This window comes from Protopterus annectens, chromosome 7.part1, assembly GCF_019279795.1.
Source record: "Protopterus annectens isolate FY-2018-M chromosome 7.part1, PAN1.0, whole genome shotgun sequence".
Classification (NCBI taxonomy): domain Eukaryota; kingdom Metazoa; phylum Chordata; order Ceratodontiformes; family Protopteridae; genus Protopterus; species Protopterus annectens.
The window spans coordinates 531,163,218-531,182,810 of NC_056740.1; the positions used below are offsets into that span (position 1 = coordinate 531,163,218).

Sequence of the window (19,593 nt, forward strand, 5' to 3'; positions counted from 1 at the left end):
ACTTGTTATCTGGTGGAAGGAGAGCATTTTGAAACACACCCTAAAGTTTTCCTTATTAGTATATTCCCAAAGCTAACATTACATTTATTTCTCACAAAATTAAAGCAGTTTTACACATATTTTATTACCACACTGTGTGCTGTATTATTTTTACAACTGCATGTTTTTATTTTTCCTTTCTCCACTATGAATCATAAAATTGTTCTTTCATTCTGAATCATCTTTATTGACACATAATTCAAGTGCATCTTTAACAGTAAGATTAATTTTTGTTTGAGCTATAAGGTGGAACAAGTCTTTAAAGCATTGCTGAGTTATAACTTGTACATGAAATATTGCATGTTGCACAGTAAATAAAAGACTTGAAAATAATAAATGATTATAGTAATCTTTGTGTTTCATCTAGGTTTTTTTATCAGACCTTTTTATAAGATGATGCTACAGAAGCCTATAACACTCAATGACATGGAGTCCGTGGTAAGCATTCATCTGAGTTTAGCACATTTGTAAGGGCTATGTTTTAAAAAGAATTGCTTATTGTATTGATGTGAAGTAGTGCCAGCTCTGCCAGGGAAGCAGCGCATGTGTAACATATACCAGCATAGCTAGCTGGAGCTTTGTAAATAATTTTATCATTTGAATATCAAATTGATTTGTACAGACACATATTAAAAATGTATTTGTGAAGTTCCTTGTGTTAAAAATGTATCAACAGTGGGTCCTGCTGGACAGAAAAGAAATGTTCATGTATGTCAGACTATATTGTTGTAACTGATGAAATGTATATATTTTAACAGAGAATACTGCAAGCAAAGTGGTTAAGCTCAGCCCAGCTAACCTTAAGAAAAATAGCCTGAAATTAAATGACTTAGTTTAGGCCATAAAGATTTTATCTAACTGGTCTGAATGCAGCCAAAGACGCAATGTCTGTGAAAAGCCTGGGCTGTGACCCTGCTCTGTTGTCCTGGTGAACTAATTGCTAGCTTGGGGTGCCAGAGAATGGCTTTTTAGTTTCTGCAGGAAATGTGGAAGTGTTGGAATTGTTTTACAGTTTCCAGATGCTGTAATAATCCTTAGCTAAAGTTCTGTGTGTATTGTGATTTCTGTGTGTATTGTGACACATCAGTGCCAGATCCTGGCTCACTTTCTAGTGAGAGGGTACTGTTGGAACTGCAGAGTCAGGTGACCTGATGTGATGTCATTCTGTAGCCAGCACCAAAATTGCATTTCAATACTAGTGAGAAATGTGAGGAGTTCACTCTGTTTTTGGACCTGACAAGACATTTATCCACATTCATCTTGCCTTGCTTTAGTAAGTAACTAGGGAACAGTAATTCTTCAGTCAGTTAAAAAACGTAGTGAGATCAGCTAGATGTTTTTTTTCTGTATCTGTCTGACTTTTTCCATCTGTGTTGTTTTCTGTATTCCTGTGTTTGAAACTCTGGTGTTTATTGTAAATAGATATTCAGTATGTTCATTTTTTTTTATTTATTATTAAATATAGCTAAACCTTTCATTGTGGCTGTTTTTTTAGAAAATATTTAAACTTTGAGAGTACTTGCATTTATTTAGTGGCACTGTGGCTCCACTTTCCTGAAAGTCTTGCTGCTGGGTTAAACACTACCATTTGTATAAGTATTACTTTTACTAAGTGTAATCGGGTACCCTGGTAAGAGCCATAAAGTAGCTGGCTTCAGGTGTTCTCATGGCATTAAATCTACCTTATAGTCTGGCTGGAGATGGCAGAGCGGGTAAGATGTGACATCCTTTCCCAGATGTGTTTGTGTGTGTGTGTATGTGTGTGTATGTATGTATGTGTAAAAGTCAAATCTCAAAGAATGTGTGTGTGTGTGTGTGTGTGTGTGTGTTTGTGTGTGTGTATCAGCTACTTTGAACAGGGACACTGAGAGCACTGATGTCACAGTGAAGGTGGTGGAGGATTTGGCTTGGAACGCCCAACTAAGGACTCTCCTCTATAGTGTTCAGTAGGAGTCTTATTTGGGGCCTGGAGAGAAAGCCCCGTCCCAGGACTGAAGTGTGCATTCCCTGTGTGCTGTTAAAGGAAATTGTACTTGGTGCAGAGAGCTGCATTTGAAAATACTGTGTATGTGTCTATTTTTCTCACAGTGGACATTCCACACCAGTGTTAGTGGTGAGGATTATGCTGCTTGGTCACTGGCCCAGAGGAGGGATGTCACACTCTGCCATTTAATTGTTAAGGGAGATGGCTGCTACTGTAAGCTTGATTTTTTCCAAGGTTACCTAGGGTAGAAAGACTGAGGAATTTTAATTATGCTAAGGATGTAGGCATTCTGACCCTTTAAAGAAAACATTAATTGCCTATAGTATACATATGTATTATTTTTTTCATAAACAATCAGTTATGCTTCTCATGTTCACTAAAATGGTGTAAAATGAAAAACTGTACTTATAAATACTGAACTATTGAGTATGATATGGCTTTTGTAGTTGATGTCTGAGTCAAGTCTGTAGTAAAGTAGTGTTCATTTTGTCATATCTGTTAAAAATAATGTCAAGTGTGACACTGTAAGCATTGTGCTACCTTTTCCCCCAGGTCACACCTGAAAATGGTCATCACATTAATCATTCAAAAATTGTATAAATAAATTCCTACTTGGCATTAATCAGTGCTAGTAGGGATATGAGATATTGCTGTATGTTTGTATGTTTTATAAATAGAATGTAATTTCATTTTGATCTAAGTATTTCCATAAAGAAGTGAAGCCTGGAGGGAAAAACATGCAGCAAGATGAAATGCTTGAGATTTGCAGGCAATAGACTTTGATGAAACCCTGGACTGTAGTGCTAGGTTACTTTTATGGCAGGATTTGTCCCAGCGAAATCTCCTGACACTCACTAAAAGAGAAAAAAGTATAACTTTAAAGATACAAATCAGAGTTCTTTCTTGAAGTTCAGTTAAATTTGTTAAAAATACTATAGGCCTCTGAGTTAAGTCATTGATAGTATTCAGTTGTGAAGACACGTGAAGGCTAATTTAATCATTTCAGAATGTTTTGGTCCTTTCCTCTTCTCTTAGGTTCATAGGTTCGTAGGTATGTGCTAGGCTAATGGCCATGGGGCCTTTACAAGCCTAACCATAGGATTACCCTGGCATAGTGCCACCCGACCTTAGTTCCCAGTGCCTCTGTCGAGTAGAGCCACTGGAGTTATCCCTGGGGTAAATTTTCTGTTACCCATCCACTCACCAAGATTTCTCTTGAAGAGGGTCAGCAAGCTGCTCTGTTTGACATGTATGGGAAATCTGTTCCATAGCATGGGCAGTCTCTGGTTTATGAACTACAGCATGTTCTGTTAATTGTGGTAATGAGGTTGAGGTCTCTGAAGCATGTGGTGCTGAGGGATTTGGATTTCTTTAGATGTAGCATTTCTAACAGAGCTGGGTCAGACTTGGCTTTGTAAGTCAAGCAGAGATTGCCTCTAAGTAGGCTATGTGAGACAGAGAATAGTTGGAGTTTTTTGAGTCTGTCCATATAAGACAAATGTTTAAGGCCTAGGATCCTCTTTGTGAGGTACTTTTGCGGCCTCTACAGTTGTTGCAGGTGTTTAGTGAGGTACATGCCAAGTGGGGCATTGTACTCGATGATTGGCCTAATGAGGGAAAAGTAGAAGGATACAATGACCTCTTTCTTCCTGGATGCAAAACCCTTAGTAATGAGATGTGCCACACAGAAGGACTTTCTGACCACAGTGGCAATGTGATGATCAAAAGAGAGGTTGCTGTCAACCTGTGTTCCCAGATCTCTTATAATGCCTTCTGTGTTCAGTGGACTACCATCAATGTGGTAATTCATGGAAACCAGGTTTTTCCAAAAGGGGATGACGACACATTTTTTGGCATTGAGATTAAAGCCATGGTTGTGACACCAGTCGTTGGTCACAGTGAGGCCATTCTGTAGGAAGCCAACATCACTTGGGGAGTTAATAATAGCTCCCAACTTGCAATCGTCTGCGAACTTTGTCAGCCAGAGTCCCTTCGTGTTGGCCTGGACTTCAGAGAAGTAGATACCAAACAGGAGAGGACCCAGGACCGAACCCTGTGGGACTCCACTCGTGACTAATCATCAGTCTGACTTGGAGTCAGACATTTTTACACTGTCGGTTCTATCTGTGAGCCAGTTTGCAACCCACCTAGTGATATGGGGGTTGATGCCAAGCTTAGTGAGTTTTTCATGATTCCTGAGTGGGGAGTGGTATCAAAAGCCTTGGCCAGATCAAGGTAGGCTGTATGAACCACCTTGCATTCATCCACAGCTCTGGTGACTGACTCAAAGAAGTCTGGATGGGAACCTCAATGTATTCAGGAATGGTGTTGATCATGCTCTCAGTCTTGCAGTTATTTGAATAGCAGTTTAGAATTATTTAACTGATTATTTCCTCGGGTTGTGCTTTCTGCATCATGCCAAAATGCAGCTTATGCCTGTGATAGGAAAACACTTTCTGACCAAACTGCAGAGACAGCTATTGTAACAGAAGCCCAGTTTACTTACTAACCTGCTTTCTGATGTAAATTCCTTTTACTAGTGTCAATTAATTTGGTACACTCTAAATATATGCATTAACTCTTATTTTGCATATAGCAGTGTTATAAAACGTTAGTAGCATGGTATATATTTTAAAGTACTCTATTTCCAAAATATGTTTTGTAGGACAATGAATACTACAATTCTTTAAAATGGATTCTGGAAAATGATCCTTCTGAGCTGGACATCAGGTTTACAGTTGATGAAGAACTCTTTGGCCAGGTAATACAATGTTAGTTTCTTGTTTATTCTGGTTGGGTTGTTTTTGGAAAATCACATCTTATAACCTTTGTTTTTGGAAAACTGTCTTACAGTTTTTAGTTTGTCTAGCATGACAAATGTAATGTATATGTGAATAGAAAAAAGCAGTTTACAACTAAATCATAATGGGGTTCGCTGTGTGTGTGTGTGTGTGTGTGTGTGTGTGTGTGTGTGTATTAATTAAAACATAAATTATTTCACTTTTCTAGTTGTCATATTCATTTCAAATATAATAATTTACTGTTCTTTAATGAAATTCAAGGATAGATGGGTGCACTGCATCTTGAAGACCAGGTCCCCAGTTAAATGTTTTTCAGAGAAAATGTATTAAAATGTGTTAAATTTGGGGGTTGGCTGTGTAGTGTAGAGGAACTTAAGCTCTGTCTGTCACCTAGATGACTTGGGTTTGATTAACTGCCTGGGAGCTGGAAGAGCCAGCTAACAGGGGAGGGAGGAAGAGGCTAATGGCAACTCATCCATCCTGGGCGGATGGTCGTCTACTACCATGGGTCTTGAATGTGCTTTGCCTGACATTGGTCAGGGAATGAGCTCTGTGCAGAAGGATTAGGCATATGTTCGGCTCTGACTAGTAAAGTGAAGCATTAAAGACAGAATCAGGGTATATGTGTAATCATTTACATCATTGATATGGGCCCATGCTGGCAGAGCAGATATAGCTACAGAGCAGCAGTTGATGGGACTAAACGAAAAATGATGATTACTGTCTGGATGAACGCCCCAGATAGGAGGAAGCTAATGATAAGTGTGCAACAGGGAGAAACATAATCTAATGATAAGTGTGCAACAGGGAGAAACATAATTGTATAAGAAAATTACATGTTTATTTGTCATCTTTAGTAAAGTGCAGTGCCCTTCAGTTGAAGTAAGGTGTTTGCAGTTTCTAGATGTACATTTGCTGTAATTTCCAGTATTGCGCTTTCACTTGAGTATTGTCCAGAGCAACAAACAACATCCAGAATGTGTGTTTAAAACTATGTCACAGTTAATGTTTTAGTTTAAAGACTGTTTTCTGAGAACAAATTGTAGCCCTAGATCAGTTAACATATTCATATGTTCTTTTTTGTTTGTGTATAACTCGGTTATCATTGTCTCAAAAATAAGATAAACATTTTCTCATGGATGTTTTTTTTTTTTTTTTGGGGGGGGGGTTGATTTTACAATAGAAGTGTCATTTTTAGATTGTAAAGAAGTAAGCCAAGTTTTCTGTCTAGTTCTTATTTAACTGTATATTTTTCCACCTTTACTCTTCATTAAAGACTACACAAATATTAATTATTTTTATTTTAATATTTATTTATTTAGCTTTGGACAATAACGCTTACATTTCTAATGGAATTTAATTCAGAAGTGTTTTCAGTGTTTTCTTTCTTTCATTAAGGTTGTGTTTTTTTGGGAGAGTCATAAAAAGAGGATTGGGGCAGTGTTTACAAATTGTACAAACTGTTCTTTCATACCTAAGGTATAATTTTTGACTGATGTGTTATAGACCTGGCTGTATTTTTGTGAAATGTGACATGGTTTCACATCTTATCAGGGATTGTTGTATGTGAGAAGGGAAATCTTCCTTTTGCTTCTTTTCTTCAAATGTGAATTTTAGGCAGAAAATTACTTTGTCTTATGCACTGTTGAATATAGTCTTTATCAGGATTATGCAGCCCTGCATCGGAAATAGTTATGAAACACTGTTATTTATTTACTTATTTTACATTTGTTTACTGGGAAAGTCCGACTTGGAACAAAGCCAATTTTCAGCGGAGGCCCAGGGAGAAACGCTCCAGACACATGTCTTTGTAATATGGGAGGAAACCAGAGTACCCGGAGAAAACCTACACAAACGCAGGGAGGACATGCAGACTCCGCACAGAAGGCACTCTAGCCAAATATCGAACCAGAGAACCTCTTGCTGTGAGATGACAATGCTACCGCCGCACCACTGCGTTAAGTCTGCTACTACCTGGATTACTGTACATATGCCTTTAATACAAATGTTGCAAGCTGTAATAGTAATTCTGAAATACTTTCCATATTTACTGTAATTTAAATAATGCTTTGGCAATGCATTTGTGATTTCCTGAAAAAAAGACTAAGTTAAACTTACCCTGTCATCAGAGTATAATAAATAATTAAGTACAAATGAGTGTAAGTCAGTTAGCCAGTCCTGGGTCATGGTTAAATGCTAAATGTCTACCGACCTTATGGATAACCATATCATTAGATGTAATATGTGTCATGAAAGTGGTCCTTGAGTTTATTTTCAAATTCAGTCAAGTTTGAAGTGTGCTTTCAATTTTTTTGGAAGTAAATTGCATACTTATATAATCCTGAGATATTGTTTATTATTTATTACCAGCATGAATTTTGCACAATGGAAATACCACATTTATGCTAGTGTTTTTGTAATTATACACAGTCATTCTTTCAAATATCTAGTTTTTATTTATGTATTACAGTTAAACTCCTCTTATCTCTTTCACGCCTAGTCTGAGAGGAATTTCATACTTCCTGACACCTGCAGAGTTCCTGCATGGATAGCGTTTACCTGAGCTAAAATTCTGAAACTGACGATGTTATGTTGTCCTACCTCGTCTTCGTTATTTCTGGATGGGTTCGGCTCCGACTCGGCCGAATACACTACCTCGAAGTCTCTAACTTGGCTCGTGGTAGAGTAGGTATCCCATCAATTCCCCAGATTTAGTTTGCTGCTTTATGAGTTCGGATGTTCTCTTCTTGGCCATGGATAAGCTTTTTTGCTATTTTTCTATATTTAGAACTTAGACTTACTTAGATAGTTTTGTGAGTGCTGTGCTTTTTGTAGCTTAGATAGATATTTTATTGCTGTTGTGTGCTTCTTCTTGGCCGTCGTTTTTTTTTCACCAGGCCTGTATTGTGTATCCCGTCGCCTTCTGCTGTAGTGATGTGCTTAAATTGTTACTTAAATAGATAGTGTGTGTATTGCTTTAATAGTAAGTTAATTAGTTTATTAGCTCATTTAAGTTAGAGAGCTAATGGCCCGTTTGAGTTAGAGGGCTAGTAGTAGTGTGTTTCTGTGTGTCCTTTTCTGGTAGCTTACTAGGTCCATTTAAATTAGAGGCCCTAGTGCTCGTTATAATTAGACAGCAAAAGTTATTCCCCTTCAGCTTCACTAGATGTGCTGTGTGTGTTAATTTTTCTAGACATGTTTTTCTGTGTGGCATTTACTTAGTTGATATAGTTGTTGTAGGATTTCTTCATCCCTAACATGTCTAAGGAAACTAGGGAGAAAGAACATAAGCCTTCGGGCTTTAAGAAGTGCCAAAAGTGCTCCCAATAAATGTCCATTACTGATGGACACAGCATTTGTGTTTACTGTTTAGGAGCAGTCCATCTTCAGGAAACTTGCACATTCTGCCATTCCTTTAGCGTCCGTGTTTTTCAGGAGAGGAAAAATAAACTGATTGTCTAAGGACTCTTGAAACCGACCTTTGAGGTAACTCTGCAGAGTGCTTCTTCGTCTTCGTCCAGTAAGTCCTCATCTTTTAATAAGGACAAACCAACTAAAAGGCCATCTCGTGTCTCTTCGGCTCAGTCTGACGCTCCTGAAAAGTTGACAAAAATTTCACAGACATCAACCTCCTCGGCTCCACAGCATTTGGAACCGAAGGAGATAATTATTATCGATAAACCTAGTTCTTCAGCTCCAAGATCTTCATAACCGAAAGAAACTGTGACTTGGAGCCGGTGCATTGAACTTCCACCGGTCTCCCCTACTTTGAGATCTTCCATCCTGGATAGATCTTGTTCACCAACCCTATCCCCCAGGTCTTCTAGGAGCCTATCTGATGATGACGTGGACAGGGTGGTGCTCAGACTATTGAAGTCGCCGGCACTGGCAAAAATGTTCTCGGCTCCAACCCAACAGGTTTTGGAGCCATCTAAGACTATTACATCCACTGTTGTTCCTCCTTCGAGCCAAGCTGGATCTTCGGAGCCAGAGTGCCAAGTACCACTTGCTGTAGACCCTTTGGTTCTGGGACCCCTTTGGGAGATTCCAGAACCAATCTGTGCTTCGACACTCTCTGTACCATCCGGGGTGTCTTGGAGCCGAAGTTCTCCAGTTGGCCCCGGGGGGGGGGGGACGCTCGGACCCGAGCTTCTTTGGTTCTGAGTCTACCCCTCGGTGCTTCAGCTCGGTTGAGCTCGGCTCCTACATCAGCTTCGGAGCCGGTCTCCCTGAAGCTGGGGGTTTCCTCTGTTTCCTCAGAACCAGGGGTGTCCTCGGTGCTGGTGAGTTCTGCTTTCGAGCCAGTGAGGAGTGTGCTATCCCCTCCTACAGCTCTACACAAGGATGCTGCTATTCGTCCCACCAAAGCACCGGCTACTGTCTTGGCACCACCTCATCCACCGGACAGCAGAGATTCAGAGCCTCAGGAACCTCCATTGGGGGAACACCATTCTTCTGAGACCTCCCCAGAATACCCTTCTGAGGGGTCCCCTCAGAAGAGAACATGCAAGAGGAAGCATATAGACTCCCTTGACGAGTCTGTCACCTCAGATGAGGAGTCAGAAGGGTCCCCACATCATCCTCTGAAGATATCTCCTTTGTAGATATCCTTGCGATCCTAAAACAGAGAGGTGGCTGTAACGGTTTACAATCACATAGTCGATCGCACTATGTGCGATCAACATATTTGCGTAAATCAGGTAGCAGAGCCATTTGTGCGAGTACTGTATTGTAGAATCTTACAACAGCAAACAGCTGCTATAGCAAGGTTTGACAGTGTAGTACATATCGCACTATAGTGGGGTTTGAAAAATTTACCCTTTCCTCGGTGTAGTGCAATCTTGGAGTTTGTTTATATAAGTAGAGGGGTGTGGGGGGGCGCAGGAGGGCTAGTCCCCCTGCAAAACATGTTAAAATATGTTTAGCGGCTATGAGCATTTCAGTGAAGTTGAAGTGTTCAACATTCGACTTCACTGAAATGCTCAGTTCGGCATTTACTGTGGTCGGTGTTGTGATTTCCAAACATTTTCTTCGGATAGCTGCACTTTCGGCCACAGTAATGTCGAACATATGATAGTAAATCAGCTGTAACACCATCACCCCTTCTGATGAGGAGTCGGTGTACCTGAAGTCTGTTAGATCTCAACCTTCAGCCTCCTGGGTGTCTCCGCCTTTTGATGAGCTAATGGAGTTAGTCAGTCGAAAGGCATGGGAGTCACTTGACACTATGGAACCAGTCCCTCAGAGACCAAATAAGTATTTGTCAGACCCCACTGGAAAATAATTTCTTACCAAAGGTGTGTCTGTAGATGCGATGAGACATCCTCATCTGTCCGTCCTCCAAACAAAGATTCTCGAATGATGGACAGATATGGGAAGCGTATCTTTTCATCAGTGACTTTTACACTCCTTACTGAACTACCTTACACACTTTACAAGGCTACAAAGAGATCTCCTGAAGGAGCTAGGAGATACTCTACAAGGTTCTTTGACTGCAGGGGTGCCAGAGAAGGTCACCTCCCAGTTGTCCACCTTAAATTCCATCGTCGCCTCCTCCATGAGACTGCTATCATATGCAGTGGATGGAGCGAGTAGGGCAGTGAGTTCAGGAGTTTCACTGAGGAGACACTCCTGGATGTGCTTGTGTAATTTTGTGGAACCTTTCAAGTCTACCTTTACCAACGCCCCTTTTGATGCTTCCTTATTTTTTGGACCTAAAGTTAAAGACACACTCACCAGATGCGAGCAGGAAGGGAAAAATCTCTGCTGTTGGAATGCGTTTTTCCATACCTTCAAGACCTTACCCTAAAGGTCAGATGAGTGGAAAAATGTGGTTCAAAAGATCCCAGGGAGCTTTCCAAGATGCACAAGGTGAATCCTTCCCCAGGGACAGAGGGGGGGGGGGCAACAATGGTAGACGTCCTAGAAGTAGAGGGGGTCCACAAAACCAGGATGACCTTGATTCCTTTCGCGGACGTCCCTACCAGTGCTCCTGAAAGGAGGCCCATCTCCTCTACTCTGGAGACAGTTGGGGGGGCCTTTATCTTTGTACCCAGAAGCCTGGTAAAATATCACAAAAGACAAGTGGGTACAAAGCATGATATCCATATGATATTCCATTCTCTTTTGCCATCCTCTTCCACATATCAGAACAATCCCAGATGTTCCACTCAATCTAAGGGAGCAAGAAACTATAGAAATTCAAAAATTGCTAGACAAAAGAGTCACCCAAAAAGTCCCCACAGACCAAATAGGATTTGGAACTTACTCAAGATTCTTTTTAGTACCAAAAAGAACAGGGGACTGGAGACCCATATTGGATCTCAGCAAACTGAACGAATCTGTCAGAAAAGTCCAAATTCTGAATGGTGACACTGCAGTCAATACTTTCCTTTTTAGGGAAAGACGATTGGATGTGCTCAATAGACCTCCAAGATGCGTACTACCACATAAAAATGGACAGAGCATCAAGGAGTCATTTATGCTGGGAGCTGGTCATTATCATTTCCAAGCTCTGCCCTTTGGTCTCACTACAACCCCAGTGTGTTCACCAAATGCATGGTAGTAGTAACGGCTCACTTGAGACATCTTGGATTCCAAGTGTTTCCGTATCTGGAAATTTGTGCTCAGCTAGGCATAACAGTCAATTTGCAAAAATCTGCCTTGTTGCCCTGTCAACGTATTACTTTCATATGCGCAGACCTAGACACTGTTTCTATGATGGCAGGTCTTCCACCCGACAGAATTTCTGGCCTCCGACAGCAAATAGTATACCTTTTTCCCAGGGACAAGGTAAAGGCAAATGTAGTTCTGAAACTTCTAGGAACCATGGCTTCAACCATAACTCTAGTTCCACTGGCCAGGATGCATATGAGAATCCTTCAGTGGCTCCTGTTTTCCCAGTGGTCACTACAAGAACTTCATATGTCCTATCTGATCAGATTAACAGAGTCATGCAAGAGAGATCTACTGTGGTGGACTCAGTCCAATCATGTGACCATCGGAAGACCTTTTATACCACAACAACCTGTTGCTACAGTGACCACTGACGCTTCCAGATAGGGTGGGGGGGCATTATCTGGGAAGGACAGTCCAAGGCATATGGCAAGATTACGAGCCCCATTTGCACATCAGTGTTCGGGTTCTTATTGGAACGTTTAATTTTCAATTGTTCGAATCACTTGAAAATTCGAAATCGTCAAAATAGACAATTAAAAAAAGTAAAGGGTATAGGCAGGGCGGCAAGCCCCCCTGCACCTCCCACACCCCCCGCTACTTAAATATACCAACTCTGAGATCGCACTACAGTGTAGGAAAGGGAAATCTTCCCTTTCCGCACCGTAGTGCATTAAAGTGCGATCTCGGAGTTGGTATATTTAAGTAGCGGGGGGATGTGGGGGGGCACAGGGGAGTTTATCCCCCATGCTTTAACCCATCAGTGTACGTTTTGTTTGATTTATTTATTTATTTTTTTCTTTAATTTCGAAGTTACGGAACTTCGATCATATGGTGTCGACCATATGGTATTCGAAGTTCCCTAACTTCGATTCTGTAATAATAAACCAGTGTTCTAGAGATGAGAGCAGTGCTTCTAGCATTGCAGGCACTCCATGACTCTCTTCCACTAGGGCAATTGCAATCCAGTCAGACAATATGTCGGTAGTATGGTACATAAACAAACAAGGAGGAACCAGATCATGCCCACTTTGTCGAGAGGATCTGAGAGTTTGGCAATGGGCAATCTCTTCCCAGCTCTTTCTATTTGCAGCGCACATCCCAGGGAAATCCAACATGATAGCGGACAAGCTCAGCAGGGCAATATTAATGCCTCATGAGTTGTCTCTAAACCAGAGCATAGCGGAGGAGATTTTCTGGAAATGGGGCCAACCTTGCTGCGATCTTTTTGCCACTCCCATGAATACCAAATGCAGCAGCTACTTTGCCCTAATCCCCCCTCTGGAGAAGACACCAAGAGAAGCACTTATTCACGATTGGCCCTTGGGGCTTCTTTATACGTTTTCCCTGTTTTCCCTCATACCCAAAGTCATCCATAAAGCAAAATCTTTGGGAAGCAGGCTGATTCTCATTGCCTCTTATTGGCCTCGTCAGATTTGGTTCCCCTTCCTCTGGCATCATCTGCAGGAGAAGCCATGGGTTCTGGACCCAGTTTCAGACCTCCTGACCCATATGTCAGGAACACGTCATCCTTCTCTCCACATCCTCAATTTGATAGCATGGCTGCGCCACTTCCAAATTTAGTCAGGCTTCAAGACTTCACTCCAGCAGGCAAACACATCTTGATATCCTCTCATAAAGATTCTACCAGAAAATTATATACTAGTAAATGGAAGAGGTTCTCCTACTGGGCACAAACCAGAAACATTGACCCCTTTTCTGCTCCAATTTACTCTATTTTAGAATTTCTTACAGAACTCTTCCAGCAAGGCTCAGCCGCAGCTACAATCAGAGTCCAATTGGCGGCAATCTCGAATTTCCACATTGGTGAATATACTCTTAACCTAATGTCACACACAGATTATATAAAGCATTTTTAAAAGGCACTTCTTTATTGAGACCTCCTTGGGATTTAAAATTTGTCCTGTGTCATCTAACATTGCTGCCGTTTGAGACCTCCTCATCTTGTGACCTCAAATTTCTTTCTTTGAAGACTATCCTTCTAGTAGCTGTAACATCTGCAAGAAGAGTTTGAGTTGCAAGCACTATCAGTCAAACCACCATATTTGATTTTCCATAAGGATAGGGTATCACTACTAACTAATCCGTCATTTTTACTTCTCAATCCAATCTGAATCAATCTATTGAGCTTCCAGTGTTTTTTCCCAATCAAAGCAACAAGGCAGAGTATAAACTCCACCAATTGGATGTGCATAGACAGCTCAGGTTCTATCTGCATAGAGCTAAAGATTTCAGGAAGTCAGACCAATTGTTCATCTCTTTCTCTGAAGCAAAAAAGGACATGCCAGTGTCTAAAGTCACACTTTTGAATTGGCTTTCAAATTGTATAGCATTTATATACACCTCCAGTAATAGATATTTGCTGTTCAGAATTAGAGGTCACTCAACCAGAGCATTAGCAACATCCTCTACTTTCTAGGCCAGAATGTCAATGGACAGTATTTGTGCTGCTGCTACGTGGGCAAATCCTTATATGTTTATTACTCATTACAAAGTTGATTTGGCCTCCAGGGACAGGGCTTCCTTTGGTTCCACCATGCTCAAAAGTGTACTTCTATGAGCCACCAAGGGAAAAGGTGTTAGGGACACTGTCCCATCCAGTAAGAATGAAGGAGAGATAAGACAACATAACATAAAAAAGTTATGTACTCACCATAATGTTCCATGTTTGTTGTCCATCTCGCCCTTCATTCTTACAACCCTCCCACCTTCCCTCATCCAAGGACTCCTATAGGACCTGGTGGAGAGTTGTTTCCTCTTATAAATGAGTTCCTTTGACTCTCTTTGTTTTTCTTGACCTGATGATATGTGATTATTTTAGTCTTTGTTATAGTTATCAGCAAACAAGATCTGAGGAATTGCACCACTACATGATGGGATACCTACTCTGCCACGAGCCAAGTTAGAGATTTCGAGCTAGTGTTTTCGGCCGAGTTGGAGCCAAGACTCAGCTCCGAACCCATCCAGTAAGAATGAAGGGTGAGATGAACAACAAATATGGAACATTATGATGAGTACATAACTTCTTTTTTTACAACCTAACTGTAAATATATGACTATATCTCAAAAACTATGAAAGTTATAAAAAAAATTTTTAAACTTGGAAGTTGCTCAGCATACACTCCTCTTCACAGTGGTGATATTAATATGTCAGTCAGATCTAATGGTAATTGTATTTTGAGCAAGTAATTCAGTAATATGTAAAATTAATTATTGTAATTATGCAAATAAGTTTTAATATATCTGTAACCATGGTAGATAGACTTCCACCACCAGTGTGAATTTTGTTTGCTCAGATGTGCTCTTCCAATTTCTGCAGTTTTGCAGTTGTGACTCCTATTTTGAGATATTTGCATAATTTTGAATGGCATGCATATTTTCATATTTATTTGGCAACTAAAAGTAAATATCTGTAGAGGAATGCTAGTTGAGGACCAACTATCATTGCAAAGTTTTTTCAGCATTGTGTATTCTTTCATTTGATACCATGGAGTACCATGTAAACACCTTATTGATCAAAAAAGTAATATAATCTTTAACAAATTACATATATATGTAATATTTCTGGAAAATAAACTTGTTTTAAATATTACAGTGTATGCTACTTGTCTGAGAAGCCATTCTCGACCTCGATGGTAATTGGGCATGTGAATCTATAAAAGTGTCCAGGTGGACAACGCTTAAGATATTTATAGAAATGTGATATTTATGTATTTATTACTAGACAAGTATAAATGTCTACAAACTAGTAGCAGGCTGACAGCATGCATCAGTGACAACTTTGTAGCATTATGTAAGCTTTCATTTGACAACATGAAATACTATATATATTCTCCCTCAGTTAATTAATATAAGTGTTAACATGGGATGTATCCATAGCTTGGCATTACATGTTCTCACATACTGACCACTGTATTTGAGACAGTGTCTAATCCTGACCAGTATGCTTAGCTCTCCTGTGAAATGCTGTTCCACTATGCTGTTAGGTGGCCGCTGCCTGAGATATTTACTTTAAACATGCAAATATGCATAATTGTCATACTTATTTATTTATTTGACGTTTGTTTACTGGGAAAGTCCATTTGGATCAGAAGGACCCATTTTCAGCGGAGGCCCAGGGAGAAAAGTTCCGTACTTAATAGTTACATTTATTGCTTACAGTCATCTGTGTACATGCACATTACTATTTCTTCATTTATACAGAAAGTAGGTAGTTTATCTTCTTACATAAAGTCATACATTCAGACATCTGCATACATACATGTTACTGTTTCTTCATTTATGCAGTTGGTAGGTAGTTTATCTTCTTACATAGAGCAATACATATAATCCAGTTGTATTTGTAATTTGACTTTGGCTTCTCAGACACGTAGCTGGGTATGTTGTTGAGCAGCAGTTACACTGTATTAGCAGAGAAGACCCTTAATAATACTGTAGGAATGATTGTTGCCACGGGTTTTAGAGTAATTTTTTTAGAAAGTAGGAGAGAAACATTGTTGATAGATGTGGGAAGAATGTAGGGAGGTGTTTAGATGAAAAGTCAGCTATAAGAATATATAGAAAGAGGGATGCAGAGAAGTTGTGTAAGAAAGCTAGGTTATTACTAAACAAGAATAAACGTATGCAAAGTAGTGGTGGTTTGACACCAGGTAACTAAGAAGCTTCACAGCATTAGGCAGACTTTCAGTTGATGTCATGAAGCACCATGCAAAAACTCATTGTAGGGCAGATAAGTAATACATGCATTAGTATCTCACATATTCATAATTTTGAATGAAAACAAAAGTATCCCACTTACTGACCATTTGAATTCTGTCTTGAGACATTCTTAAAATTGTGAGCTGACTGAGCATATGAAATGCTGTTCCACAGTGATTCCTGAACACTAAGACATTAGCATAATTAATGATATTTATGCATATTTTATTGGTAAACAAAAAATGAAGCTTTACAATGTAGTGGTAGTCAGATCACAGATGTAGTGCAGTGTTTTCCAGCATTATCTACCCATTCAGTTCCCTGTAATAGTACACACAAGTGCATTTGTAAATAAATGCACACACACATGCACAAGCATACATATTTGTATTTATAAATAGACACTTGAATTAATACACACACACTTTTAGTTATAAATACATACACTCTCTCTCTCTCTCACACACACACACACACACACACACACACACTTACATTTGTAAATGCGCACACACACACTGTCTTGCATACACACTTGCATATTTTGACACACACACACACCAAATGCCAAATCTGTTATTCAAGGAGAGAAACTATGAGAACTGCAGTCACTGAATAACATATAATCTTGTGTAGTCCAATCTCACCTTCATTTTTACGTATGGGTTCGGAGTCGATCCTTGGCTCTGACTCAGCCGATTTATAAGCTCGAAGACTTCTGGTTGGCTCGTGGCTAAGCAGGTATCCCATAGTGCACCAGTGCAAACCCCAGATCTCGTTTGCCACGTTGACAAATTCGGTTGTGCTTCTCTTGGCTCTGGCTAAGTGTTAACTTTTTTTGCTTATATATTACTTAAAATCTTGTTCAAAGGTATAATTAGTGTAGTATAATAGTATTTGCATTAGTATTTGTTAGTGTAGGGTTGCTAATTCTTAGGTAATTAGCTCCTTTGCACCACTTGGTGCAAGCATTGGCCTTGGGCCTGTTAGTGTGCTTTGTGGTATCCTTTGTACCAGTTATAGATTTATTGTTAGTGCTTATAGTTTGATAAACACTAACGTTTGTTCTAGTCTACGGTTTCATAGAGCAGTTTGGTTTTGGCAGTTATCCGCTGGTGTTTGACTTTTTTTTTTTACAGTGATGGAGTTCGTTGTTCGAAATTCCAGTTTCAGCTTCCTCTGTTAATCCTTAGCAGAATAATTTTTTTCTGTGTGTGTGAGTTTTTGCTGGTCTGTTTAAGTTAGAAGACCTAGCTGTCCCTTTCTTTTTCTGGACTAGGCCATTTTTAGTTAGAGGACCTAGTCCTCGTGGTGTTTCTTCCTCCTTCAGGGCTAGGCCCGTTTAAGTTAGAGGACCTAGTCCTCCCTTTTACTTCTGTTCTCTTCTCTTTTCGTCTGTGTGTTATATCTAAAACAGTTAAGGAACACAAGTCTTCGGGCTTCAAAAAATGCATGAAGTGCTCCCAAAATTTCATTGACGGATGGTCATGGTCTATGTGTCTATTGCTTAGGGGGCCATCCATTTGCAAGAGACTTGCTTGTTTTGTCATGCCTTCTCCCCTAGAGTGTTACAAGAGAGGAGGAACACGCTAATTCTAAAGGGTCTTTTAAAGCCTGCCTTTAAGTAAGCCTTGTCTAGCTCTTCCTCTTCTTCCAAGTCCACTAAATCTGCTAAGTCTGAGTCTTCGAAAAGACCTTTTCCGGCACCGGCTGGTGTCGCGGAGCCCCCTCCAAAAGTGGCAAAATCGGCCTCATCAGCTCCACTGCCTTCGGAGCCGACTAAGAGCAGCATTGTGGTAACAGGGTCGGTTCCTAGTTTGTCGGAGCCGACCACTGAATTTATGGAACCTGCTATTCCTCCAAGATCAAGATCCCCTACTATGTCCTCCAGGTCTTCCAGGAGCCTTTCGGAAGAAGATGTGGAGAGGGTGGTCCTGAGACTGCTGAAGTCATCTGCTCTGTCTAAATTGTTGTCGGCTCCGACCCAGTCGGTTCCAGAGCCTATGGAACCTGTTATACCCTCGATTGTTATTCCTCCTCCGAGCCAAGCTGGTCCGTCGGAGTCGGAGGGCTTGGTGCCATTGGTGGAACCCTCGGCTCCACTTCCACTTAGGTTCCTTCGGAGCCGAGTTGTACTCTGACACTTTTGGTGTCGTCCGTTGTGTCCAGGGGCCGAAGCTCTCAGGTCTGTGCCGACAGGGAAGGTTGGAATCGGTCTTCTTCATTTCCGAGTCTCCTCGGCGCTTCGGCTAGGGTGAGTTCGGACCTTGTGTCTATCTTGGAGCTGATAGCTCTGGCGCCGATAGCATCCTCAGTCTCTTCGGAGTGGGGGAGGTCTTTGAGCCAGAGAGGTCGGCATTCAAGATGATGAGGAGCGTGCTGTCCAACTCACCAGTTGCCACCAAGGGTACCAGCACTCTCCCCCCTAGAGCACCCACTTCTTTCTCAGCCCCTACTCTCTCCAGAGACAGCAAAGACCCTCAGCCTCAGGAGCCACCGGATGGTGGCCCCCACTCTTCCTTGACCTCCCGGAATACCCCAGGAAGAAGACATGCAAGAGGAAGCATGTTGACTCCCAGGATGAGTCTTTGACATCTGACACTGACCTTGAGGAGTCAGAAGGGTCCCCCAAGTTGTCCAATGATGATGTCTCCTTCGTGGACATCCTGGAGATCCTTAAGCAGAGGTGCAGCTGGCCCACTGTCAGCCCTTCTGATGAGGAGTCGGTGTACCTGAAGGCTTTCGGGTGTCAACCTTCTACCTTTTGGGTGTCTCCACCTTTTGACGAACTGATGGATTTAGTTAGACGAAAGGTGTGGGATACTCCTGATGCTGTGGAGCCAGCCCCTAGGAGACCCAACAAGTTTCTTTCTGCCCCTCCAGATAAAGAATTTTTGAACAAAGGTGTCCCCGTAGATGCCATGGTGGTGGCGGCCACTAAGAAGGAGCTTGCTGAGACGACTTCTTCTGTCCATCCGCTGAATAAGGAGTCTCGACAGATGGACAGGTACGGGAAGCATGTCTTCAGTTCAGCGGCTTTTACTCATGGATCGTTGAACTATCTCACTCACTTCACGAGATTGCAGAGGGATCTCCTCAAGGAGTTCAAAGATTCTATACAGGGTACATATACTGAGGGAGCCCCAGACAAGATTTCTGCTCAGTTGTCCATCTTAAATTCTATAGTTAACTCCTCCGTGCGGCTTATTTCTTATGCGGCTGATGGAGTGAGTAGAGCAGCGGGTTCAGGAGTTGCCCTAAGGCGTCACTCCTGGATGCGCTTGTGTAATTTTGCGGAACTGTTCAAGTCCACTTTCACCAATGCCCCATTTGATGATTCCTCATTGTTTGGATCTAAGGTGAAGGACACACTCA

The 19,593-nt window shown here is 41.1% G+C and overlaps 1 protein-coding gene across 1 annotated transcript in view; it reads left to right on the plus strand.

Moving 5' to 3' along the window:
• NEDD4 (NEDD4 E3 ubiquitin protein ligase) overlaps window positions 1-19,593 on the plus strand; it is a 1,779,469-nt gene that overhangs the window by 1,319,000 nt on the left and 440,876 nt on the right. The window contains exons 17-18 of the mRNA XM_044078965.1: window positions 407-477; window positions 4,689-4,784. Of these exons, the coding sequence (XP_043934900.1) occupies window positions 407-477; window positions 4,689-4,784 (167 nt within the window). The remainder of the gene's footprint in view (window positions 1-406; window positions 478-4,688; window positions 4,785-19,593) is intronic.